The following is a 26418-nucleotide window of genomic DNA, read 5'->3' on the forward strand; positions in this document are numbered from 1 at the left end:
CCTAGGAATATGCATTTGTGAGACTTAGGATCAAGTTTGGTGCGTATTTCCCTGCGTATGTGCACGTACGCAACGCAACCAAACACTCTTCAAGTGCTTGTATGACGGAGGCTTTCCTGTCCATACTTCCTCTGGCACTTTCCCACCAAGCCTCGTGTTAGGTGACCTGTTTATAAGATGAACGGCTGTCATAAGAGCTTCAGCCCAAAAACCATGAGGTAATGCAGCATGCGACAACATAGAACGGACCTTCTCCTGAATGGTCCTGTTCATCCTCTCTGCTGTCCCGTTTCGTGGAGGATCATAAGGAGTAGAGAGCTCCCTCTTGATGCCTTTAGCATCACAAAAGTGCTGAAATTGTTTGGACATATACTCTCCACCATTGACGCCCCTTCCTTCATTTGAAGACCTATGAGTTTCTTCAACCAATACACTTTGCTTGAGGCACTTTGCTGGGCATACAAGTCCTGCAATCTTTGCCACATTCCCCAAGCTGTCTTCTCTTCACGTATGCTGAAAAGTAATGTGTCTGACACAGACAACATGATGGTGGATCTTGCCAGCTCATCCATATCTTCCCATTCTTCAGCAGTAAGAGAAGCGGGCATTACCCCCCTTTCTTTGATGGGCTTGTCCTGCTTCTTCTGCTTCTTCTGGAGCAACACATTATAACACTGGGTTTGCCAAATGTCATAATTATGTGAGCCTTCAAGCTTCTTGATGTGAAGCAATGAAGAGCTCTCACCTGTGGTTGCCATAGCAATATGCAACCTTTGACACAGTCAATGCCTGACTGCCTCTGCAAGATGTGCAAACACTGCACCAAAGCACACAAAGTGCTCACAGTTGTTCTCCCAATGTTTATCTCCCACTGCGGAAGCACAAATGCAACTCTACTCCCACTGTATGTGATAAAATCACCAAAATCTGGTTGCTGCAGATTTAGGACAGCACCTTAGATGTGCTTTGTTCCCCTTTCAGAGTACTGTACAACAGTACTAAGTGCTCACCAATGATTACCAAACCTGTACCGGCAAGTACAGCAGCTGAAAATGAGCCTTTTCCTCACTCAAATCAATGTACAGCCATGCCAAAACTTGTACAAAGTTGTACTAAATCTGTACCAGCAAGTACAGCAGCAGTAAATGCTCTCCTGGCTGTCCAAATGAGTGAAAATCAGACCTTGACAGTCCTCACCACTGCATACAACAGTCCCGGACAAAAATTGAGCAAAAGCCCCTTGACTGCAAGTGGATTTCTGAGGGTTCAAGGCATGAAAGTCTTCCCTGCTGCTTTGCCAAGCTCAACAAGCATAAAATCTTGAAAAGCCCCTTGATTCAAGATCAATTTTTGATCATACATGGTACATTAACGCACATGAAGGCATCCAGAGTCTTCACAATGCTTCCCCTTGGCCACATATACATCCAATACATAAAAGCCCCTTGATTTACAGGCACATTGAGTGCTTGACAGGCATCAACACATTGCCCAAAGCATCAAATGCCAGTGCCTGCATGCAAATCAACCCAATTGGCACAAAAGCCCTTTGATTTGCACTCCAATTTCCTGCATTTTAGCCCCAAATGGGAGATTGCTCACATCATACAGCATGTATGAATGCCACAATGGCACAATTACATCAAAAGTCCCAAATTTTGACATCCAATTTCCTGCAAATTGATCCTGAATGTGACCAATGTCACCTAATTGTTGCCAATTTTGCTCAGAATCTGAGCAATTTGGACCTGTACCTGCTCAATTGATGATTGTACCTACTCAATTGATGATTGGACATGCAAATTGCAAAATTGAAGCAAATACCTCAGGCAATTTCTGATTTATGTTACAGAAAGGGCTTGTCGAATTTGCCTACTCGTGAAGGAGCTGATGCTGCTGCTCTCAAGCCCGCTTCTGTGGTTGCCTCCTTTCTCCAATGTGAATCTGGCCTTCGGGCTGAAGCCTGGAGGCAGTAGCATGGGGAAGGTGCAGGCGTACAAGGTGACCTTCAAGACCCCGGTTGGAGAGTCGTGCAGGTGTGAACGACTCTGAAGGGGCTGCGTGTGGGTGGTGGGAGCTATACGGGGACACGTAAACGTGCCGGAGGCGCTCTGTGGTGGCGGGTTGTGCTCGCCCAGCCTGGCTTCGAGGGCTCGCTCGTAGGCGTGTTCGCTTGAGTGTGGACGCCCGCCTGCCTGCCTGCGCGTATCCGCCGAGTTGAAGGGACTGGATGGCGGCGGCTCTAATATCACTATTGGTCCTGTAAGCGCACAAACGTGCACAAGTGATGGTGATGGCGAGGGCAGGCTTGGCTCTGGCAATAGCTGTGGCTGCGAGTGATCAATGGTTTAAGCGCAGACAGGCTGACGCACTTCTCCAATGCTGGCGTACCTCGAGCTGGTTTGCCCTGTTCTGCACACAGCAGCTTCACATGTGCCTTAGCACCTACACAAGCTTCTGCCCATGCAGTAGACCCAGGCGACCAGTTCTGATGCAGCACGCAAGTCCGTACAGTACGCGCAGGCTCTGATACCAGTTGAAGGGAGAGAGTTAGGGTTTCATGTGGGAGACATACACACAGAAGAAGAGAGAGAGAGAGAGAGAGAGATGTGGGAATAAGTCAACTCATGGAATGAGTGTGTGACTCCCCTATCACACATGTATATTTGCTCTAGTGCACAGAGTGCACTTAGTACATTAAAAGTACCAAGTGTACTATGTACTATAAAACTTATGGGCTTGTACACACTATAAGCGTGGGCATAATGCCTTTACCCCAACAACCTCCCACTTAAAGGCAATGTGCCCTTAAATGAAGGAAAAGAAAAAATCAGCATGTACATGATAATATACATGGCCATATCAAGGCTGAAACTGGCCTCATCCAATGCCCATCAAGTGTCTGCAATGAGCAAACTGCTCTGGAGGCAGACTCTTTGTCAACAGATCAGCCGGGTTGTCATCCGTATGAATCTTGACAAGCTGAATCAGCTTGTTCTCTATCACCTCTCTGATGAAGTGATACTTCACATCCACATGCTTCGTCTTTGCATGAAAGACAGGGTTCTTTGCCAACTGGATGGCACTCTGACTGTCACAATGCAATAATGGAATATCCGCTGTAAAACCCAAATCAACCACTAACCGAGATAGCCATAATGCCTCCTTGCAAGCCTCTGTGGTGGCTGCAATATACTCGGCCTCTGTAGTAGATAAGGCAGTGCACTTCTGCATCCTGGATATCCATGACACAGCACCTCCTGTGAATGTAAACACATAACCCGTGGTAGACTTCCGGTTATCTGGATGACCGGCATAATCCGAATCTGTGTAACCATGCACTAATGCATCCTGTTTGCCAAAGCATATGCACATATCCTGTGTGCCCTTCAGGTATCTCATGACACCTTTCACTGCTTCCCAATGCTTCTTGCTAGGTTTGGCCATGTATCTAGAAACCGCTCCCACTGCAAATGCAATGTCCGGCCTGGTGGCAACCATGGCATACATGAGATTGCCACAAGCTGAAGCATACGGAATCTTGGCCATATCAGCCCTGTCACTATCCGACTGTGGGCTGTCCTTAGCACGGAGTTTCACATATGGAGGCAAAGGAGTACTAGTCTTCTTCCCCCCTTCCATATTGAACCTCTGCAAAACTTTGCCAATGTATTCCCTTTGAGACAAATACAACACATGCTGATTTCTGTCTCGAAGTATCCGCATACCCAAAATGTGATTTGCATCACCCAAATCCTTCATATCAAAGGTTTGATGCAGCCTCTTCTTCAAGGCATTCATCTCTTTACGAGATTTCCCGACAATCAACATATCATCAACATACAAGATGAGGATCAATAGACTGCCATCCAAAGCTTTCTTGGTGTATAAGTAGTGATCTATGTCACTCCTCCTGAAATCTTGGGATTTCATGAATGTATCAAATTTATGATACCATTCCCTTGGTGCCTGTTTGAGCCCATAAAGACTCTTTTTCAGCTTGCATACAAGCTTCTCCTTTCCATTCACTGCATAACCCTCTGGCTGTTGCATATATATCTCCTCATGGAGATCACCGTGAAGAAAAGCAGTCTTCACATCCATCTGAATCAAATCGAGATCATCATGAGCAACCAAACCTAATGCAGCTAAGTGTGGTCATTTTGACCACTGGAGAGAAGATCTCATCAAAGTCCACACCATATTCCTGCTTGAAGTCCTTAGCCACTAACCTGGCTTTGTATCTTGGCTTTGCATCAGGTGCAACTTTGAGCCTGTAAACCCACTTGCATGGCAAAACCTTCTTGCCTGTAGGCAAATGCACCAACTTCCATGTTCCATTTTTGTGCAGAGAATCCATCTCTGACTTCATAGCACGCTCCCAAAAAGCCTTGTCTGCCCTCTGTAAAGCCTCCTTATAACATGAGGGCTCCCCACAGTCAGTGAGCATCAAGTAGTCAACCCCTGGAACAAACCTGTCAGGGGCTCTGGAGGGTCTTGTGGACCTCCGTACCCAATGACCATCATTTGCAGGTTGCTGTCCAGCCTGCATATCACCTATTGGTTGCTGCTGTTCCATGCCATAAGGTTGAAAGATCATGCCCGGTATCTCCTCTAACTGTGGGATATCCATAGGGATATCTTTTGCCATCTCTGGCTGTCCATTTGGACCATTTCCAGCACCATTTAAGGGCTGGTTTTGCTGCTGTAATGGCTGATTTACAGCCCTTGGTTGTTGTCCATGATGTCCATCATCATCAAAGATGACTCTGCCATGCTCCTGTTGCCTTGCAGGCTCCTTATACATGCATGTTTCATCAAAAATGACATCATTGCTGCGTATAATCTTTCTATTCACTGGATCCCAAAGTCTGTACCCCATTTCACCTATGTCACCATATCCTAGGAATATGCATTTGTGAGACTTAGGATCAAGTTTGGTGCGTATTTCCCTGCGTATGTGCACGTACACAACGCAACCAAACACTCTCAAGTGCTTGTATGACGGAGGCTTTCCTGTCCATACTTCCTCTGGCACTTTCCCACCAAGCCTCGTGTTAGGTGACCTGTTTAAGACTAACGGCTGTCATAACAGCTTGAGCCCAAAAACCATGAGGTAAGGCAGCATGCGACAACGTAGAACGGACCCCTGTTCATCCTCTCTGCTGTCCCGTTTTGTGGAGGATCATAAGGAGTAGAGAGCTCCCTCTTGATGCCTTTAGCATCACAAAAGTCCTGAAACTGTTTGGACATATACTCTCCACCAATGTCGGAACGCAAAGCCTTCAGTGTTTTGCAATTTGATTGTCAACAAGAGCAACAAACTTCTGAAACACTGAGAATGTATCACTCTTCAAATGAAGAGGATAAACCCACACCTTGCGTGTGGCATTGTCAATAAATGACACAAAATATTTTGCCCCTCCCAAAGAAAGCTGAGGCATCTCACATACATCTATATGCACAAGCTCTAACTGAGCATCTTTCTGTCCAAGAGCTTTCTTGTGGGGGCACTGGAGTTGCCTGCCATATATACAATGGTCACAAAACTGAAAACTTGAGAACTTTAGAGAAGGCAAGTAACCAAAACGAGACAATTGCTCCATTCCTTTGACACTCATGTGTCCCAACCCGCTATGCCACATAGAAATTTCCGGCAGCTCGGTTGCATTTACATTAGCATGGTGACAAACACCAGCATGCATGAAGTAAAGAGTGTCCACCTTAGAGCCTCTGGCAACAACCAGTGAGCCCTTACTAATCTTCCACTTTCCACGACCAAATGTGGTAACATAATCCGCATCATTAAGCTGTCCAGTAGAAAGCAGGTTCTTCTTGATCTCAGGCACATGCTTGACATCATGGAGCATAAGCTGTGAGCCATCTGAAAACACAACCCTCACATCACCTCTGCCAAGAATCTTGCATGCATGGTTGTCACCCAAATAAACTACTCCTTCATTGCCAGCAGTATACTTGACAAACAAGTCTCTGCAACCAGTGACATGAAAGGAGGCAGTTGAATCAATGATCCATGAGTGCATACCATGACCATCTCCTGCACGAAGTGAATGGGCATCAAGTGAAGATGTGAATAGGACTTCATCCTCACTGTCACCTGCATGTGACACATTGACTTCTTCAATCTTGACTCCACTTTTGCCCTTTGGCTTTGCATCTTTGGCTTCATCTTTGTCTTTGTCTTTTCCTTTGCCCTTTTCCTTTTGATCATTTCTCCATTTGTAGCATTGCTTTTTGATATGTCCCTTCTTGCCACAATAATGGCATTCCAAGTCCTTTTTGGAGCGGGACTTGCTGCTTCCCCATTCTTGGCTTTTACCCCTTTGCTTGGATCTCCCACGTGCATTCATTGCATTGGACTTTCCAACAGAGTTGTTCTTCCTGTTCATGTCCTCTTGAAGGAGAGCACCCTCCACATCTGCATATGACATCATAGCATTTGAATTGCTAGTGGCTGTCCTGAATGTGTCCCAACTCTCTGGCAAAGTGCATAAGAGAAAGGTGGCTTTGAACTCATCGTCCATTGCCAACTTTTGATTGATGACCTGGCTGACAATACCATTAAAGTCATTTAGATGGGTTGTCATAGACGCCCCTTCCTTCATTTGAAGACCTATGAGTTTCTTCAACCAATACACTTTGCTTGAGGCACTTTGCTGGGCATAAAAGTCCTGCAATCTGTGCCACATTCCCCAAGCTGTCTTCTCTTCACGAATGCTGAAAAGTAAAGTGTCTGACACAGACAACATGATGGTGGATCTTGCCCGCTCATCCATATCTTCCCATTCTTCAGCAGTAAGAGAAGCGGGCATTACACCCCTTTCTTTGATGGGCTTGTGCTGCTTCTTCTGGAGCAACACATTATAACACTGGGTTTGCCAAATGTCATAATTTTGTGAGCCTTCAAGCTTCTTGATGTGAAGCAATGAAGAGCTCTCACCTGTGGTTGCCATAGCAATATGCAACCTTTGACACAGTCAATGCCTGACTCCCTGCAAGATGTGCAAACATTGCACCAAAGCACACAAAGTGCTCACAGTTGTTCTCCCAAAGTTTATCTCCCACTGCGGAAGCACAAATGGAACTCTACTCCCACTGTTTGTGATAAAATCACCAAAATCTGGTTGCTGCAGATTTAGGACAGCACCTTAGATGTGCTTTGTTCCCCTTTCAGAGTACTGTACAACAGTACTAAGTGCTCACCAATGATGTACCAAACCTGTACTGGCAAGTACAGTAGCTGAAAATGAGCCTTTTCCTTACTCAAATCAATGTACAGCCATGCCAAAACTTGTACAAAGTTGTACCAAATCTGTACCAGCAAGTACAGCAGCAGTAAATGCTCTCCTGGCTGTCCAAATGAGTGAAAATCAGACCTTGACAGTCCTCACCACTGCATACAACAGTCCCGGACAGAAATTGAGCAAAAGCCCCTTGACTGCAAGTGGATTTCTGAGGGTTCAAGGCATGAAAGTCTTCCCTGCTGCTTTGCCAAGCTCAACAAGCATAAAATCTTGAAAAGCCCCTTGATTCAAGATCAATGTTTGATCATACATGGTACATTAACGCACATGAAGGCATCCGAGTCTTCACAATGCTTCCCCCTGGCCACATATACATCCAATACATAAAAGCCCCTTGATTTACAGGCACATTGAGTGCTTGACAGACATCAACACATTGCCCAAAGCATCAAATGCCAGTGCCTGCATGCAAATCAACCCAATTGGCACAAAAGCCCTTAGATTTGCACTTTAATTTCCTGCAATTTTGCCCCAAATGGGAGATTGCTCACATCATACAGCATGTATGAATGCCCAATGGCACAATTACATCAAAAGCCCCAAATTTTGACATCCAATTTTCTCCAAATTGATCCTGAATGTGACCAATGTCACCTAATTGTTGCCAATTTTGCTCAGAATCTGAGCAATTTGGAGCTGTACCTGCTCAATTGATGATTGTACCTGCTCAATTGATGATTGTACCTGCTCAATTGATGATTGAAGCAAATACCTCAGGCAATTTCTGATTTATGTTGCAGAAAGGGGTTGTCGAATTTGCTAACTCGTGAAGGAGCTGATGCTGGTGCTCTGAAGCCCGCTTCTGTGGTTGCCTCGTTTCTCCAATGTGAATTTGGCCTTCGGGCTGAAGCCTGCGGGCAGCAGCATGGGGAAGGTGCAGGCGTACAAGGTGACCTTCAAGACCTCGGTTGGAGAGTCGTGCAGGTGTGAACGACTTTGTCCGAAGGGGCTGCGTGTGGGCGGTGGGAGCTATACGGGGACACGTAAACGTGCCGGAGGCGCTCTGTGGTGGCGGGTTGTGCTCGCCCAGCCTGGCTTCGACAGCTCGCTCGTAGGCGTGTTCGCCTGAGTATGGACGCCCGCCTCCCTGCGTGCGCGTATCCGCCCAGTTGAAGGGACTGGATGGCGGCGGCTCTTATATCACTATTGGTCCTGTAAGCGCACAAACGTGCACAAGTGATGGTCATGGCGAGGGCAGGCCTGGCTCTGGCAATAGCTGCGGCTGCGAGTGATCAATGGTTTAAGCGCAGACAGGCTGGCGCACTTCTCCAATGCTGGCGTACCTCGAGCTGGTTTGCCCTGTTCTGCACACAGCAGCTTCACATGTGCCTTAGCACCTACACAAGCTTCTGCCCAAGCAACACACCCACGCGACCAGTTCTGATGCAGCACGCAGGTCCGTACAGTACACGCAGGCTCTGATACCAGTTGAAGGGAGAGAGTTAGGGTTTCATGTGGGAGACATACACAGAGAAGAAGGGAGAGAGAGAGAGAGATGTGGGATTAAGTCAACTCATGGAATGAATTTGTGACTCCCCTATCACACATGTATATTTGCTCTAGTACACATAGTGCACTTAGTACATTAAAAGTACTAAGTGTACTATGTACTATAAAACACATGGGCTAGTACACACAGTGAGGGTGGGCATAATGCCTTTACCCCAACAAGAAGAGGCTTGTGGGTGTGGGAGAGGGGGCTGATTATTGCTCCACTTACTGGTGCATGGGGACCGTGATTCGGAGTTCCAAGCATTAGACATCTAGCAGGACATGGTTATCTTTGGTACAACAGAGATTATGAACTAGATCTGTTCCAAGTTCATTGTTCGAGGCTTTTGGGACGTGATCAGTTCCTGTCCACTATTGGGGATTATGGGCGCGGTGTGTCCAGTAGCTCATCATCTATTTTTTGGAGTTCACTGCACACTTGTGTAGGAATTCGTGGCCAAGCAAAGTTCCTTGTTGTTCGTGGTGGCATCTTGTTTCGAGGAAACAGGTTGGTGTGTGCTCTCTCTTAGGTGATTCCAGTATTCACGATGTTGGAGGGTCCATGGTTGCATCTTCATCGACTTATCTTCTTTCGACTCTTGCACACTATGAGCTGCAGAGGGGGTGTTAGAATTGTGCATCTCAGTTTTCTGGGGCTTTACCATTTATCTGGCATTTATTGTATTTCTCCTATTTATTTGTCTTGTGAACAGTCGCCTAGCCCTAGAGCCAGTCGGCCAGCTCACTCATGCACTATATAAGGAGTTCCCCATTATTCAATCCTTCATCAATTTCCCTTGCACATAGTTCAACATTCAGTTGCTGGCCATTGCCATTGTAAAGCAGCAAGCTTTAGTGTTGTTATAAAACGTGATCTTGTCCAACTCTCTCAATCTCCTTTGCACTCTCTCATATGTTTACTGTTTATGCTTCCGCATGTGCTATCTCCTTCACATAGAACACCAGGTGGGGAGTTTTTACTTGCCCATAAGGTAGTAAAAGTCGAAACTTTCATTAGTTTTGTCAATCAGTCAAAGCCCCTCACCCTAGATCGAGGGAGCGAGAGAGAGAGAGTGGGGCAGCACACGCTCAAGCCTCAAGGTCGTCTCCTCTAGTCTTTAGAGCTTCTTGAGCTCGCCCCTGTTGAGTGAGGAGCTGAGTGATGCACTTCAGGCCTTGCTTCGCGGCAAGTGCCTTGGAGTGGATGGCGTGTCAATTTTCCTCTTTCTTCATCGTTGGGACCTCATGGAGGTTGGTTTTCGGGCCGCCTTCAATGAGATTATGATCATTGGCCAAATGCGGGAAGGGATATGGGAGGGCTTATGCACTTGATTCCCACGGAGGGTGGTGACTGTTTGGAGGTATGCCAGTGGCGTCCCATCACCCTCCCTGGGAGTGCCTACAAATTCCTTGCCAAAGCCATTAACTGCCACCTTAAGCCTCACCTCCCGGATTTGATTCATGGTGCACAAATACGATTCATCCAAGATAAGAGCATCTTGGATAACATCTTCATTTCATGGTAGGTGGCCCCCACATTCGACATGAAGATATGGCAGTGCTACTCCTAGATTTGGAGAAAGCCTGCGGCAGAGCCTCCAGCTCCTTACTAGGGGGGCCATTGGGGACATATTTCGAATCACGGGATGAGTTCATCAGGGGTGTCGTCTCGCTCCCTTCCACTTCCTCTTTGTTGACGAGGCGATGAGCAATTTTTTGTGCGCTTGGGGAACAAGGCTATAGGGTCTTCGTCTCCCCATACGATCTCAGGACGAGCCCCTAGACTCAAAGTTTGCGATGATACAACCTTTCAGGAGAGGAGGGGAAACCTTCAGAGATTTGCACAAGCAATCGAGGACTTTGTTAGGCCTCAGGTGCGTAGAACAATTGGCACATGTCGTCAGGTTTTTGGGTTGGATCCTCACCCACCTTGGCTTGGCGTCCAAGTGAGTCTTTTCAGTGGATACCCAATGGCACCCTTTGATTAGGTGGGGATCGATCTCGCCAGAGCGGCAGCTTGCCGCTCTTCTTCTGAGCATTTGGAAGAAGCTCCTTTACTGGACCACCGCCGAGCTCTCCCTCGCTGGTTGTGTGGTGGTGGCCAACCAGGTGATCTGGTCACCATGTGTTACATTACTTCCTGCTGGTTGTGCTGGGCGTTTTCCTGGGCACGCCTCACGTTTTCCCGGGCATGCCTCCCAAAATTTCCTTTGGGCAGGGATCGACGATCAACTGGCAATGGCCAAGGTGGCCTGGAGGGTTCTTATCCAGCCTGGACATTGTGGAGGATTGGGCATGATTGATCCAGCTATTCAGAGCATAGCCCTTCCGGGAAGTTGGTTGCTCGAGGCCATCAGCCAGGGCGTGAGCCCTTGAAGGATTTCCTCTGCACTCGGATTTTGGTGTGCACCCCATCTCTTGGTGGACCTTGGACCCCTAATGTGAGGTAGATCTTCATTAAGGTCCGCACACATGGCCTCAGCTCCTCTTTTGAGGACCGGTTCGCAGCTAGTTTGATCAGAGCTTGGGGTCACCTCAAGCCAAACCCCTTTGGAACCTGCGCTCACATTGCATAGGGGCTCTGTAGTACAGGACCCCCTTAGCCTTTGGGAGTGGTGTAGCTTCAGGAGGCTCCCACCAGAGACACAGGAAAGACACCTTGCTGGGATACAGGGTAGAGGGCAGATCATCCTGCCCGGGAGTGGTTCGGCTCCTTCACTCGCCATGATATCCCCTTAGCAATCCTCGGTAGGCCCTCAGGGCTGGCTGACCCTTTTGCCCACTGAGGATTTCAGTGGCAGATCTCTGCAGCGGGTGAGGATTATTGGTTTCCATGATCATTAGTTTCACATTGACCCTCCTCCAGCCAAGGTGGTCCATGACAGATCTTGACGACTTCGAGTCTAGGTGAGCTGACCTCTAGTGGGATCCAGGCAAGTGGGAGTGGCAGGACCCTTTCAGCCCGGAGAGCCCGACACCCCCTTCTTTCACTACATGGTGAGGATGGGGTGGAGGATCCAGATTTGTGAGATTGATGGTACCCTGGCAGCGGCAGCTCAATTCTCTCCGCTTCCTCAGAGATCTTTGGAAGTGCTTGTGGGACAGCTATTGGCCGAGGAAGATTGCACTCTTCCTCTGGCAATTAGCCCACCGCCGGCTCGCCGTTGGCACTTGGGTGGCCATTGGAGGACGGCCAACACAGTGCGTGCCATGCAGCCATCTCAACAGAGTTGCAGTGGCACTGCCTTTGGGACTGCCCCAGAGTGCAACAGGTTTGGTAGACGAGCCTTCGCCTCTGCACGATCGTACGGGCCGCTCCACACACACTCACCTGGGGGGCAGTAGTCTGGATGACTTAAGACTGGCCTTGCTGTCTCCTATGAGGAGCGAGCAGGAGGACCTTTCTTACTGCAGGATTGATACTATACGACAGATCGTCAGAGCCGTGGTCTCTGGGGACTAGTCAGAGACGGGAAATCATCAGCAGCATTGCTGCATGGCATATATGGCAGGCTGGTTGCAGTGAGGCCATTGAGGGCACTCCCCCCTCCTGCTGAGTCCATCCGTTCCATATGGACCGAGATCATTCATACCGCCCGCGGCTAGTGGGGGAAGTTCAGGGAGCTTCGGATAGCATGCGTAGACGGTGAGAGGCCTTTCTACACATGGTCGCCTCCCCCCCCCCCCCCCCCCCCCCCCCCCCCCCCGGGTCCTGCCCTTTCTTCTTCCGTTGTATGAGGTAAGCTCCTCCAAGAGCAGCAGTCAGGGAGGGGGCCACCCTCCCGAGTTCCTACTTTGCCTCTTTGGAGGGTTCTAAGCATGTACATTTAGCCTATGGCTGCTTGATTTTTAACTAATAGAAGGATCTCTTTTCTGGAAAAAAAGAAAATTGTGATATGAAAGGGACCATATTTTTCATTCTATAATTGTTATAATTTACTTCAATATTGATTCCTTTCATTTTCAACCAGGTGTGAATCCATTCTTCAGGTTGGAATAAACTGTTCAGTCCGTGTCAGAGGTAGGAAATCGAAGAAGCGGTCTACTGCAGCCAAAGGGGTAGCTGCCTCTAACAACAGCATTGCGTATGTTTGCAATTACTGCTCATTTGAAAACGTGAAGTCAGGCACTCCAAAGGCTTATGTGAAAACAAAGCTGACTGAAGTGGCGGCACGCAACAAACTGTCTGAGCTAAGCCAAGGCCTTGATGTTTCCATGCCAGAAAGGGTGCCCCAAGTGAACAAAATTTTGAACAATGAGCTGCTTTTTTCTTCTAACAGGTTTTCCACTGAAAGCCCAGGTAGCACTGCCAAGAAAACCAAGCGGAAAGGGTGGCTATCATTAAAGGAGTTGGCTACATCTTCAAAGGACCTTTCATCTGCAAGTGGCAGGTCCATCCTTAATGTGAAGGAAGCTAAACCACCTCAATCAGTTCAACTAAAACTGTCGGATTCTACAAGAGCCATGTCCATAGTTTCACAAAATGACACAGAAATTGTGGCATCTAATGCAAGCATTGAGGGTAAGCTGCTGGATTAAACTCTTGTTGACATCTCACATGATATAGGGTAGATTCTACATGAATGAAAACTGATCTTCAAGTTGTGTTTTGGCAGGGAAACCTTCTGAAAGGGCTAACAAGATCAAGTCAGGCCTGGAGCTGGAGCAGTGTAATGCACCTGGGATTACTATGGATGCAGAGGATACATGCCTGCAGCAGAAGTTGAGCTTGGATCTTGCACGGTTGGAGCAGTCTACTGCACTCACCAGGCATTTGGGGTGCATTGCTGGAGACACTTTACTTAACTCTGGCATGAGTTCGAGCGATGATGAGAAGGCTCATGATTCTGTGGTCAGAGTATCAGAATATTACAGCCAGAAGGACACACCCGCTGGCCAAGAAACAAATGGAACAGGGAATGACACATCAACTTTTGTATCCCAGACAAGTGAATGCAGAACTTCACCAGATAATCATGGTCACAATCCTATTGCTTTGTTGGCTTCTGGTTTGATGGGACATGGGGATCATATCAAGGTTGCTCAGACTCCTCATAACAACAAAATTCCAGATCTGGCAAAAGATGAAGGCCAAGATCATGTCAAGGTTGCTCCCTCTTTTGGTCACAGTACTATTTCAGGTGAGATAATGCCTCTGACATCCTCAGTAGTAGGCCCAGAAAAGTTGAATCCTGATGAAGTAAAATATTCAGTCATGATCTCAGAGAAGCTATATGCTAATGAAGTGAAAGACAAGGGCATGGAATTGAATGCTGATGAAGTGAGAGACATGGGTTTAATACCGGAGAAGCTGCATGATGATGAAATGAAAGACATGGCCATGAAGTTGAATGTTCATGAAGTGAAAGACACGGGCATGATCCGAGAGATGTTGAATGCTGATGAATTGAAAGATGCGACCATGAAGTTGAATCCTCATGAAGTGAAAGAAACAGGCATGATCCTAGAGAGGTTGAATGCTAGGATAGACACGGGCATGATCTTAGAGACGTTGAATGCTGATGGAGTGAAAGACACGTGTTTGATCCCAGAGATGTTGAATGCTGATGAAAGGAAAGACACGGGAATGATTTCAGAGATGTTGATTGAGGATGATGTGAAAGATACAAGCATTATTCCAGAGGAAGTGAAAGATGTGGGTGGGATCGTAGAGAAGTTGAATGCTAGTGAAGTGAAAGGCCTAGATGCAATGCCAAAGAAGTCTATTGCTCAAGAAGTGCATGACAAGGGCATAGTATGTACACTGCCATTGCAAGGTAAAGAAGAATTTGTAAATGCATTCAGATCTGAGATGGTTTTTGCTGAGGCCCCTATTTTGAAAGAAGCGAACAGAGATGTGGTTTTGGTACCTGCAACAGTGAATATAGAGGAGGCTGAACTGGACGCCACAGGCATTGTCTGCACTGGGACACTGCCAAACAGAGACGAAGATGCAAATATCCCTGTGTCTGAGACATTTATTATACATGCCTCTGGGTCAGAAGAAACACCCAGAGCAGAAGAGAGAAAAAGTGATGCTCTTGTCAATCTGCAGCCGTCTATTCAAGATGGTGATTCAGAGGTTCATATCTCTAATCTGAATTTGGATGGAGGGCAAGATGCTGCCATCTTTCCATTCCCATTAGAAATTCTCACTCAAGACAACAGGCCATCAGCTGTAGGACCAGAGCGCTCCCTTTCTTTGGAGGAGACAGTCCAAATCCTGAAGCAGACTCTGGATAAGGTTAATGATACTCTAGTTGCTGAGAAAAAACATGAAGACTTGTTAAAGAAGTTGAAAAAAGCTGTCAGGTCAGTCACTTCTCCTTCCTTGAGTGATTTGTCAAAGCTTCTTTTGCCCTACTTTAGTCACATGTGTAAAGGAGGCTAATATACAGGTAGGTTAGACTTATCAATACAGGCATGTGCGCAATCTTATGCATAGAAAAATTTGTATGCTCATTAGTTAAGCATTGTAACATGAAAGATCTCAAGGGTTCCGCATAGTGCAGGTTTAGATATTGGGCTCACTTACTTAGTGGAGTTGTGGTACACCCATCACCCACAAGTACAAGCAGGAGGCATGCACAAGAAGGGCCAATGTAGACAGAGCAGGAGGTATTTACGGGAGTGAAGGTGGCTTTAGATATGCTTGAGAACCTGCCAATATCGGCAGAGCAGGATGTATTTACGGGAGTGAAGGTGGCTTTAGATACGCTTGAGAACTGTACGCCTGTTAGGTGGACCCTGCAAGAGCCTATGTTGGACCAAAAGACCGTTAGAGTGAGCTTATTGCAGCTGTGTATAGGCTGAAAGTAGCCTATAGAAAGCTGGCTGACCACGAGGGAGGTTCCGATTTCAGGCTATAAAAGCTGCAGACTAAGAGGGATTTGGCCCGTTTGTGTGTGCCGCCTCCTGTGTACACGTTACTGGTAGCTTGAGTTTCTTGAAGGGAATTTACCAGGTTTTCTCTTCTATGTTTTTTTTTGATACCACTTTTGTGTCCGTTATCTTTGTTGATTTCTGCCTTCAACAGGTCCTGGGCAGAAGGGTGCAAAATATTGTCTTGTATGGTTTTGGGTACCATCCCTATGGAAGTACTAAACTCAGGATTGTCATGCTTGGATCCCGGATTTTTATCTTCTAGTGGCTAATTGAACTTAGGATTGTTATGCCTTAGAAGAACTCAAGATAGGTCCCTTTTGATCCCCCTTGGGCTAGAAACTTCTTTGAAATCATGTGTAAATATGTGCAGCCACTGTTTTGAAAGGTCCTAGTGTTTGCAGGAAGCAAAAACTTTTGAGACTTCGACAGCAGAAAAGTTTAACTGCAAGCTATCATTCTATCAAGCAAGAATTGTCAGTAAGTTGGTTTTTGAAGTTAGTTATCGGATCCTCGACTTCTTTTGAGAAGAAATGCACTGTTCAAGAGAACTGAGTTTACCTGGCTTCAATGTTTAGATGCTCAAGTTCTGATAAGTTATTTCTGGATTTTTGGCAGAGTCTCAGGAATGAGGTTTATTACTTATCTAATCAGGTTGTTGAGGTAACGAAGGTTGTTAATCAGCTAACAGGAAGACTTGCTGAAGCTACACCTTCTAAGCCAGGTAAATATTTTAACCGGCTATGACTATGTTGCGCTTTGTGCATTTTCAATTGGAGATAGAAAGGCACATATCGTTCGGTGACAAGCAAACATTTTTGGTTAAGATTCATACACAGGAGAGGAAGGAAAGACGGGGATGGACTTGGGAGAGGGAGTGAGAGTGAGATATTTACATGTTCTAAAAAGTGTAAGTGGCATTTGATAGGAATTAGTTGTTAAGGCATGTTACACAGAGGCAAATAGTGGGGGCAAAGAGAGGATGCACAACAGAAACCAAGGAGAGAGGTGGGGGATGCGTTGGGCTGGGGGGCGGGTTGAGCAGCATGGGCTAGGTGCTGTGGGGGAAGGTGCACCAGCAGGACGGAAATGGAGGAAGCGCAGTGTGTGTGTGGTGGGGCAGGGGTGCATACTGGTGCCTCTTGTGGAATGCCTTAAGCTCTCCCATATTCAATCTGAAGGTGGTTTGAGGATACCCTTGATTGGCAGATACTTGAAGGGAGCTAAAGAAGCTCAGCTGTAGAGAGTTAGGGTTTCATGTGGGAGACACACACAGAGAAGAAGGGAGAGAGAGAGAGAGAGACATGTGGGGATAAGTCAACTCACAAAGTATGAGTGTGTGACTCCCCTATCACACATGTATATTTGCTCTAGTGCACATAGTGCACTTAGTACATTAAAAGTACCAAGTGTACTATGTACTATAAAACTTATGGGCTTGTACACACTATAAGGGTGGGCATAATGCCTTTACCCCAACAACCTCCCACTTAAAGGCAATGTGCCCTTAAATGAAGGAAAAGAAAAAATCAGCATGTACATGATAATATACAAGGCCATATTAAGGCTGAAACTGGCCTCATCCAATGCCCATCAAGTGTCTGCAATGAGCAAACCGCTCTTGAGGCAAACTCTTTGTCAACAGATCAGCCGGGTTGTCATCCGTATGAATCTTGACAAGCTGAATCAGCTTGTTCTCTATCACCTCTCTGATGAAGTGATACTTCACATCCACATGCTTCGTCTTTGCATGAAAGACAGGGTTCTTTGCCAACTGGATGGCACTCTGACTGTCACAATGCAACAATGGAATATCCGCTGTAAAACCCAAATCAACCACTAACCGAGATAGCCATAATGCCTCCTTGCAAGCCTCTGTGGCTGCAATATACTCGGCCTCTGTAGTAGATAAGACAGTGCACTTTTGCATCCTGGATATCCATGACACAGCACCTCCTGTGAATGTAAACACATAACCGGTAGTAGACTTCCGGTTATCTGGATGACCGGCATAATCCGAATCCGTGTAACCATGCACTAATGCATCCTGTTTGCCAAAGCAGATGCACATATCCTGTGTGCCCTTCAGGTATCTCATGACACCTTTCACTGCTTCCCAATGCTTCTTGCTAGGGTTGGCCATGTATCTAGTAACCACTCCCACTGCAAATGCAATGTCCGGCCTGGTAGCAACCATGGCGTACATGAGACTGCCACATGCTGAAGCATACGGAATCTTGGCCATATCAGCCCTGTCACTATCTGACTGTGGGCTGTCCATAGCACTGAGTTTCACATATGGAGGCAAAGGAGTACTAGTCTTCTTCCCCCCTTCCATATTGAACCTCTGCAAAACTTTGCCAATGTATTCCTTCTGAGACAAATACAAGTTTACAACACATACTGATTTCTGTACCGAAGTATCCGCATACCCAAAATGTGATTTGCATCACCCAAATCCTTCATATCAAAGGTCTGATGTAGCCTCTTCTTTAAGCATAGTGACATGGGACAGGGGGAACGGACCCTAGGGACGGGGAACGCGTGGGACGGGGGCGGGATGTCCGCGGGACGGAGGGACGGGGACGGCTGCCTGACTGCAGGACGGGGACGCCGGGGACGCGTTCCGGGAATGGCGTTCCCTGTCCGTACGGGGACGGTCAAACTGACCGTTGGCGGCAGTTTTTGACCGTTGGCGGGGCGCCAACGGCTATCTGTCCTAGCCGTTTGGTGATGCGCAACTCCTCCAAGGCTCCAAGGCTTCTTCCTTGAGTCTCTCTCTCCCACATGGCTGCCCTCTTCTTCTATATAAGAGACCTCCATGCTCTCCTCAAGCCATCTCCTCTCCAAGCTCTCCCTCTCCAAGACCCAAGGCTCAAGCTCTCCCTCTCCAAGCTCTCCTTCTCCAAGCTCACCCTCTCCAACCTCTCCAAGCTCACCCTCTCCAAGCTCTCCTTCTCCAACATCCAAGCTCTCCCTCTCGAGGCTCACCCTCTTCAAGCTCTCCTTCTCCAACATCCAAGCTCTCCCTCTCCAAGCTCACCCTCTCCATTGTCCAAGCTCTCCTTCTCCAACATCTCCATCCCGATTCTCCATCTTGACTCTTTCTCAAGCTCTACCATCCATCTCAAGCTCTACTCTATCACTATGGCATCCTCTTCTCAAACCCCTTCCTCTCCTCAACCCGGGTCCGCCGCCGCCTCCACCACTTCAACACCCGCTCCATCACGAAGAAGGAGGCCCGCCGTACATCGATGGAGTTGGTGGGATGAGGTAGAGTGCTCGCAATACGGTCAAGGGGGTGGTTCAAGACCATGGGTATGTAAGCTTTGCGGCTACAAGCGAACCGGCGGTGCCCACAAAGTGCGTGCTCACTTCTTGCATGAGCCCGGCAACGAAGTGCAATTTTGCAAGGAGGTTTCGGCCGAGAAGAAGAAGGAGCTCCTTGAAAAGCTTGTGGTTTATGAGGCGGCCGAGTTGGCAAAACGCAATCCTCAAGTGGCCGTCGACCCCACATCCTTTGTGAGGACATCAACGCCGCATGTACCTCGTTCATCAAGAGAGGCATCCGCTTCCCGGGGACGCGAAAGTACTCTTGATGAGAATTGGAACCCTCAATTGAAAGAGGAGGTGGACATGGCGGTGGCACGATTCTTCTTTCATGACCACATAGCATTTCGGGCGGCACGGTAAGTCCTTGGCACTATGCTCATGTAGTATTCAAAATGCAAATATCATGCTCTAAAGACTAAAACTTAAAAGACTAAATGATGGTAAAAATCTGAATTTTGTTTGTGTTTTGCATATGGTGTTTTGGATAGATCTCCATACTTTCGGGCCATGTGCGAATTGATAGCGGAGTATGGACCCTCTTATGTTCCCCCCTCTTCGGAGACCATCCGCACCTCTCTCCTTGACAAGGAGAAGGCAAGCGTGGAGGTGGCGGCCAACCACATGAAAGAGCAATGGGCTGAAAATGGTGTTACCCTCGTCGTTGATGGGTGGAGTGACACTAGAAAGCGCTCCATCCATGGAGTTGTTGCCTACTCACGAGGGGAGACATACTTTGTCGACTCCCATGATGCTTCCGGGACGGGGAAGAGTGCCGAGATACTTGCTGCAGAGTGGGCAACAACACTAGAGACGGTGGGGGCGGAGAATGTCATTGCCATATGTGCGGATGGAGAACCGGCAAATAGGGCAGCGGGGACAATTCTCCAAGCAACTTATCCTCGCATCACTGTGTGCTTTTGCATGGTCCATTGCCTCAACAACCTTATCAAAGACATAGGGGCCTTGGATTGGGTTGCACCTGTCATTGAGGGTGCCAACAAAATAGTGACCTTTGTCCTCAACCATCACAGGGTGCAGCACGAGTTTTCCAAGAAGTCAAGCCTCTCTCTTCTTAAGTATTCCGAGACGAGGTTTGCATTCAACTTTCTCATGCTAGGCCGCTTGTGTACATGTAGCGGGGCATTGAGGGGACTCTTCCTCAGTGATGAGTTTGCACGCACTTCAGAGGCTTCCACGACGGTCGGCAAATTTTGCAGGGAAAGGGCGGATGATGCGGCATGGTGGGAGGAGGCCAAGGCGCTTGTGGAGATGGTGCAACCGATTATTGATCTCCTTAGGGTAGTGGATTCCACTCAACCATGCATTGGCAAAGTGTACGAGGCAATGGATCGCATGACAGAGAAGCTAAAAGCAATGTTCAAAGTCAAGCCTCACTATAAACAGGTCAAATCCCTATGTTTGAAAAGGTGGCAAGCCTACCACTCTCCCCTCCATGCTGCTGCCTACATTGTTGATCTTGAGTTTCAAGGCAAAGGGCAACACAAGGACAAAGAGGTGAGCAAAGGCCTTCGACAAACCTTGGATCGCCTTTACACTAGTGAGGAGGATCGCCGCACAATCAAGGACCAATTGCAGATTTATAGAGAGAAGCGGGGGGCTTTTGGTTTGGCAGATGCACAGGCGGACCGCTTCAAGGTAGGGTCTGCACTTTGGTGGGAGGATTATGGTGCGGAAACTCCAAAGTTGCAGGAATTTGCTGTGCACGTACTCTCACAGGCTTGCAGTAGCAGTTGCCTAGAGCAACTCTGGTCAGTTTATAGCCACATTGCCTCTAAGAAGAGGAACCGCCTTGGTGTACAGCGTGCAAATGATTTGGTATTTGTCAGTGCCAACTTGCGAATGCTTTGCAAGGGCTTGACAAAGAAGGCAGATCCTTTCACCGAATGGGAGCAGGCACAGCAGGACCCGCATCTCTCTGATCAGCAGAGGGCCGAGATTTTAGAGGAGCTTGAGGTTGTGCCCGAGGCATTGTCCCCCCCACCTCCCCCTCCCCTCCCACTTGAGGACCAGCCTATGGAGGACTTCACTGAGGAGGTCACGATTGATCTTCACCCTTTTCAGCCTCTTGCCTAGTCTCTTGAGTCTAGAGTCTCGAGTCTCGAATCTTGCCCCACTTTTTTGCTAGCAATCTTGTATCTTGGCACTTAGTCATTTTGCCTTGAGTGTACACCCTCCTTGGGCCGTTCATTATGCCATTTGGCATTTTTGTTTAGATTGATCATTGTACACTCACTTTTGTTTATCACGCCATCGGCGCCCCATTATAGTTTTTTGCTAATACGACTATGCATTTCTCCTCTTTTTGGTGCAATTTTGTGCTTAATGTCTTGGTTTCTAAGTGTAAATCAAGTGTGTTAAAAAAAATTGCAAAAAAACAATGGTTTTCAGATTGCCGTTTTTTCCACCGTCCTCGGGACGGCCTTTTGCCCCGTCCCTGTCCCCGTCCCCGTTCCCGTTCCCCGTCCCATGTTTCTATGTCTTTAAGGCATCCATCTCTTTACGAGATTTGCCGGCAATCAACATATCATCAACATACAAGATGAGGATCAATAGACTGCCATCCAAAGCTTTCTTGGTGTATAAGCAGTGATCTATGTCACTCCTCCTGAAATCTTGGGATTTCATGAATGTATCAAATTTATGATACCATTCCCTTGGTGCCTGTTTGAGCCCATAAAGACTCTTTTTCAGCTTGCATACAAGCTTCTCCTTTCCATTCACTGCATAACCCTCTGGTTGTTGCATATATATCTCCTCATGGAGATCACCGTGAAGAAAAGCAGTCTTCACATCCATCTGAATCAAATCGAGATCATCATGAGCAACCAAAGCTAATACAGCTCTAAGTGTGGTCATTTTGACCACTGGAGAGAAGATCTCATCAAAGTCCACACCATATTCCTGCTTGAAGCCCTTAGCCACTAACCTGGCTTTGTATCCTGGCTTTGCATCAGGTGCAACTTTGAGCTTGTAAACCCACTTGCATGGCAAAACCTTCTTGCCTGTAGGCAAATGCACCAACTTCCATGTTCCATTTTTGTGCAGAGAATCCATCTCTGACTTCATAGCAAGCTCCCAAAGAGCCTTGTTTGCCCTCTGTAAAGCCTCCTTATAACATGAGGGCTCCCCACAGTCAGTGAGCATTAAGTAGTCAACCCCTGGAACAAACCTGTTAGGGGGTCTGGAGGGTCTTGTGGACCTTTTGTCCCAATGATCATCATTTGCAGGTTGCTGTCCAGCTTGCATATCACCTATTGGTGGCTCCTGTTCCATGCCATAAGGTTGAAAGATCATGCCCGGTATCTCCTCTAACTCTGGGATATCCATAGGGATATCTTCTGCCATGTCTGGCTGTCCATTTGGACCATTTCCAGCACCATTTAAGGGCTGGTTTTGTTGCTGTAATGGCTGATTTACAGCCCTTGGTTGTTGTCCATGATGTCCATCATCATCAAAGATGACTCTGCCAGGCTCCTGTTGCCTTGCAGGCTCCTTATACATGCATGTTTCATCAAAAATGACATCATTGCTGCGTATAATCTTTCTATTCACTGGATCCCAAAGTCTATACCCTATTTCACCTCTATCACCATATCCTAGGAATATGCATTTGTGAGACTTAGGATCAAGTTTGGTGCGTATTTCCCTTCGTATGTGCACGTACGCAACGCAACCAAACACTCTCAAGTGCTTGTAGGACGGAGGCTTCCTTGTTCATACTTCCTCTGGCACTTTCCCACCAAGCCTCGTGTTAGGTGACCTGTTTATAAGATGAACGGCTGTCATAATAGCTTCAGCCCAAAAACCATGAGGTAACGCAGCATGGGACAACATAGAACGGACCTTCTCCTTAATGGTCTTGTTCATCCTCTCTGATGTCCCGTTTTGTGGAGGATCATAAGGAGCAAAGAGCTCCCTCTTGATGCCTTTAGCATCACAAAAGTGCTGAAACTGTTTGGACATATACTCTCCACCATTGTCGGAACGCAAAGCCTTCAGTGTTTTGCCATTTTGATTCTCAACATGAGCAACAAACTTCTCAAACACTGAGAATGTATCACTCTTCAAACGAAGAGGATAAACCCACACCTTGCGTGTGGCATCATCAATAAAAGACACAAAATATTTTGCCCCTCCCAAAGAAAGCTGAGGCATCTCACATACATATGTATGCACAAGCTCTAACTGAGCATCTTTCTGTCCAAGAGCTTTCTTGTGGGGGCACTGGAGTTGCCTGCCATATATACAATGGTCACAAAACTGAAAACTTGAGAACTTTAGAGAAGGCAAGTAACCAAAAGGAGACAATTGCTCCATTCCTTTGACACTCATGTGTCCCAACCGGCTATACCACATAGAGATTTCCGGCAGCTCGGTTGCATTTACATTAGCATGGTGACAAACACTAGCATGGTGACAAACACTAGCATGCATGAAGTAAAGAGTGTCCACCTTAGAGCCTCTGGCAACAACGAGTGAGCCCTTACTGATCTTCCACTTTCCACTACCAAATGTGGTAACATAACCAGCATCATCAAGCTGTCCACTACCAAATGTGGTAACATAACCAACATCATCAAGCTGTGGAGTAGAAAGCAGGTTCTTCTTGATCTTAGGTACATGCCTAACATCATGGAGCATAAGCTGTGAGCCATCTGAAAACTCAAGCCTCACATCACCTCTTCAAAGAATCTTGCATGCATGGTTGTCACCCAAATAAACTACTCCTTCATTGCCAGCAGTATACCTGACAAACAAGTCTCTGCAACCTGTGACATGAAAGGAGGCACCTGAATCAATGATCCATGAGTGCATACCATGACCATCTCCTGCATGGAGTGAATGGGCATCAAGTGAAGACATGAGTAGGACTTCATCCTCACTGTCACCTGCATGTGACACATTGACTTCTTCAATCTTGACTCCACTTTTGCCCTTTGGCTTTGCATCTTTGGCTTCATCTTTGTCTTTGTCTTTTCCTTTGCCCTTTTCCTTTTGATCATTCTTCCATTTGTAGCATTGCTTTTTGAAATGTCCCTTCTTGTTACAATAATGGCATTCCAAGTCCTTTTTGGAGCGGGACTTGCTGCTTCCCCATTCTTGGCTTTTACCCCTTTGCTAGGATCTCCCACGTGCATTCATTGGATTGGACTTTCCAACAGAGTTGTTCTTCCTGTTCTTCATGTCCAAGAGCTTTCTTGTGGGGGCACTGGAGTTGCCTGCCATATATACAATGGTCACAAAACTGAAAACTTGAGAACTTTAGAGAAGGCAAGTAACCAAAACGAGACAATTGCTCCATTCCTTTGACACTCATGTGTCCCAACCCGCTATGCCACATAGAAATTTCCGGCAGCTCGGTTGCATTTACATTAGCATGGTGACAAACACCAGCATGCATGAAGTAAAGAGTGTCCACCTTAGAGCCTCTGGCAACAACCAGTGAGCCCTTACTAATCTTCCACTTTCCACGACCAAATGTGGTAACATAATCCGCATCATTAAGCTGTCCAGTAGAAAGCAGGTTCTTCTTGATCTCAGGCACATGCTTGACATCATGGAGCATAAGCTGTGAGCCATCTGAAAACACAACCCTCACATCACCTCTGCCAAGAATCTTGCATGCATGGTTGTCACCCAAATAAACTACTCCTTCATTGCCAGCAGTATACTTGACAAACAAGTCTCTGCAACCAGTGACATGAAAGGAGGCAGTTGAATCAATGATCCATGAGTGCATACCATGACCATCTCCTGCACGAAGTGAATGGGCATCAAGTGAAGATGTGAATAGGACTTCATCCTCACTGTCACCTGCATGTGACACATTGACTTCTTCAATCTTGACTCCACTTTTGCCCTTTGGCTTTGCATCTTTGGCTTCATCTTTGTCTTTGTCTTTTCCTTTGCCCTTTTCCTTTTGATCATTTCTCCATTTGTAGCATTGCTTTTTGATATGTCTCTTCTTGCCACAATAATGGCATTCCAAGTCCTTTTTGGAGCGGGACTTGCTGCTTCCCCATTCTTGGCTTTTACCCCTTTGCTTGGATCTCCCACGTGCATTCATTGCATTGGACTTTCCAACAGAGTTGTTCTTCCTGTTCATGTCCTCTTAAAGGAGAGCACCCTCCACATCTGCATATGACAGCATAGCATTTGAATTGCTAGTGGCTGTCCTGAATGTGTCCCAACTCTCTGGCAAAGTGCATAAGAGAAAGGTGGCTTTGAACTCATCGTCCATTGCCAACTTTTGATTGATGACCTGGCTGACAATACCATTAAAGTCATTTAGATGGGCTGTCATAGACGCCCCTTCCTTCATTTGAAGACCTATGAGTTTCTTCAACCAATACACTTTGCTTGAGGCACTTTGCTGGGCATACAAGTCCTGCAATCTGTGCCACATTCCCCAAGCTGTCTTCTCTTCACGAATGCTGAAAAGTAAAGTGTCTGACACAGACAACATGATGGTGGATCTTGCCAGCTCATCCATATCTTCCCATTCTTCAGCAGTAAGAGAAGCGGGCATTACACCCCTTTCTTTGATGGGCTTGTGCTGCTTCTTCTGGAGCAACACATTATAACACTGGGTTTGCCAAATGTCATAATTTTGTGAGCCTTCAAGCTTCTTGATGTGAAGCAATGAAGAGCTCTCACCTGTGGTTGCCATAGCAATATGCAACCTTTGACACAGTCAATGCCTGACTCCCTGCAAGATGTGCAAACATTGCACCAAAGCACACAAAGTGCTCACAGTTGTTCTCCCAAAGTTTATCTCCCACTGCGGAAGCACAAATGGAACTCTACTCCCACTGTTTGTGATAAAATCACCAAAATCTGGTTGCTGCAGATTTAGGACAGCACCTTAGATGTGCTTTGTTCCCCTTTCAGAGTACTGTACAACAGTACTAAGTGCTCACCAATGATGTACCAAACCTGTACCGGCAAGTACAGCAGCTGAAAATGAGCCTTTTCCTTACTCAAATCAATGTACAGCCATGCCAAAACTTGTACAAAGTTGTACCAAATCTGTACCAGCAAGTACAGTAGCAGTAAATGCTCTCCTGGCTGTCCAAATGAGTGAAAATCAGACCTTGACAGTCCTCACCACTGCATACAACAGTCCCGGACAGAAATTGAGCAAAAGCCCCTTGACTGCAAGTGGATTTCTGAGGGTTCAAGGCATGAAAGTCTTCCCTGCTGCTTTGCCAAGCTCAACAAGCATAAAATCTTGAAAAGCCCCTTGATTCAAGATCAATGTTTGATCATACATGGTACATTAACGCACATGAAGGCATCCGAGTCTTCACAATGCTTCCCCCTGGCCACATATACATCCAATACATAAAAGCCCCTTGATTTACAG

General features: G+C 46.9%; 1 protein-coding gene across 1 annotated transcript in view; it reads left to right on the forward strand.

Moving 5' to 3' along the window:
• LOC147633608 (uncharacterized) overlaps positions 1–21816 on the forward strand; it is a 58091-nt gene extending 36275 nt beyond the window's left edge. Inside the window, exons 2-6 of the mRNA XM_086805746.1 lie at positions 12788–13338; positions 13433–15128; positions 16103–16178; positions 16317–16422; positions 19477–21816. Of these exons, the coding sequence (XP_086661872.1) occupies positions 12788–13338; positions 13433–15128; positions 16103–16178; positions 16317–16422; positions 19477–21125 (4078 nt within the window). The 3' untranslated portion in view covers positions 21126–21816. The remainder of the gene's footprint in view (positions 1–12787; positions 13339–13432; positions 15129–16102; positions 16179–16316; positions 16423–19476) is intronic.
• Positions 21817–26418: the final 4602 nt, after the last annotated feature.

The sequence above is a fragment of the Cibotium barometz genome, chromosome 12 (assembly GCF_041138505.1).
Source record: "Cibotium barometz isolate CiBa-2024 chromosome 12, ASM4113850v1, whole genome shotgun sequence".
Taxonomy (NCBI): domain Eukaryota; kingdom Viridiplantae; phylum Streptophyta; class Polypodiopsida; order Cyatheales; family Cibotiaceae; genus Cibotium; species Cibotium barometz.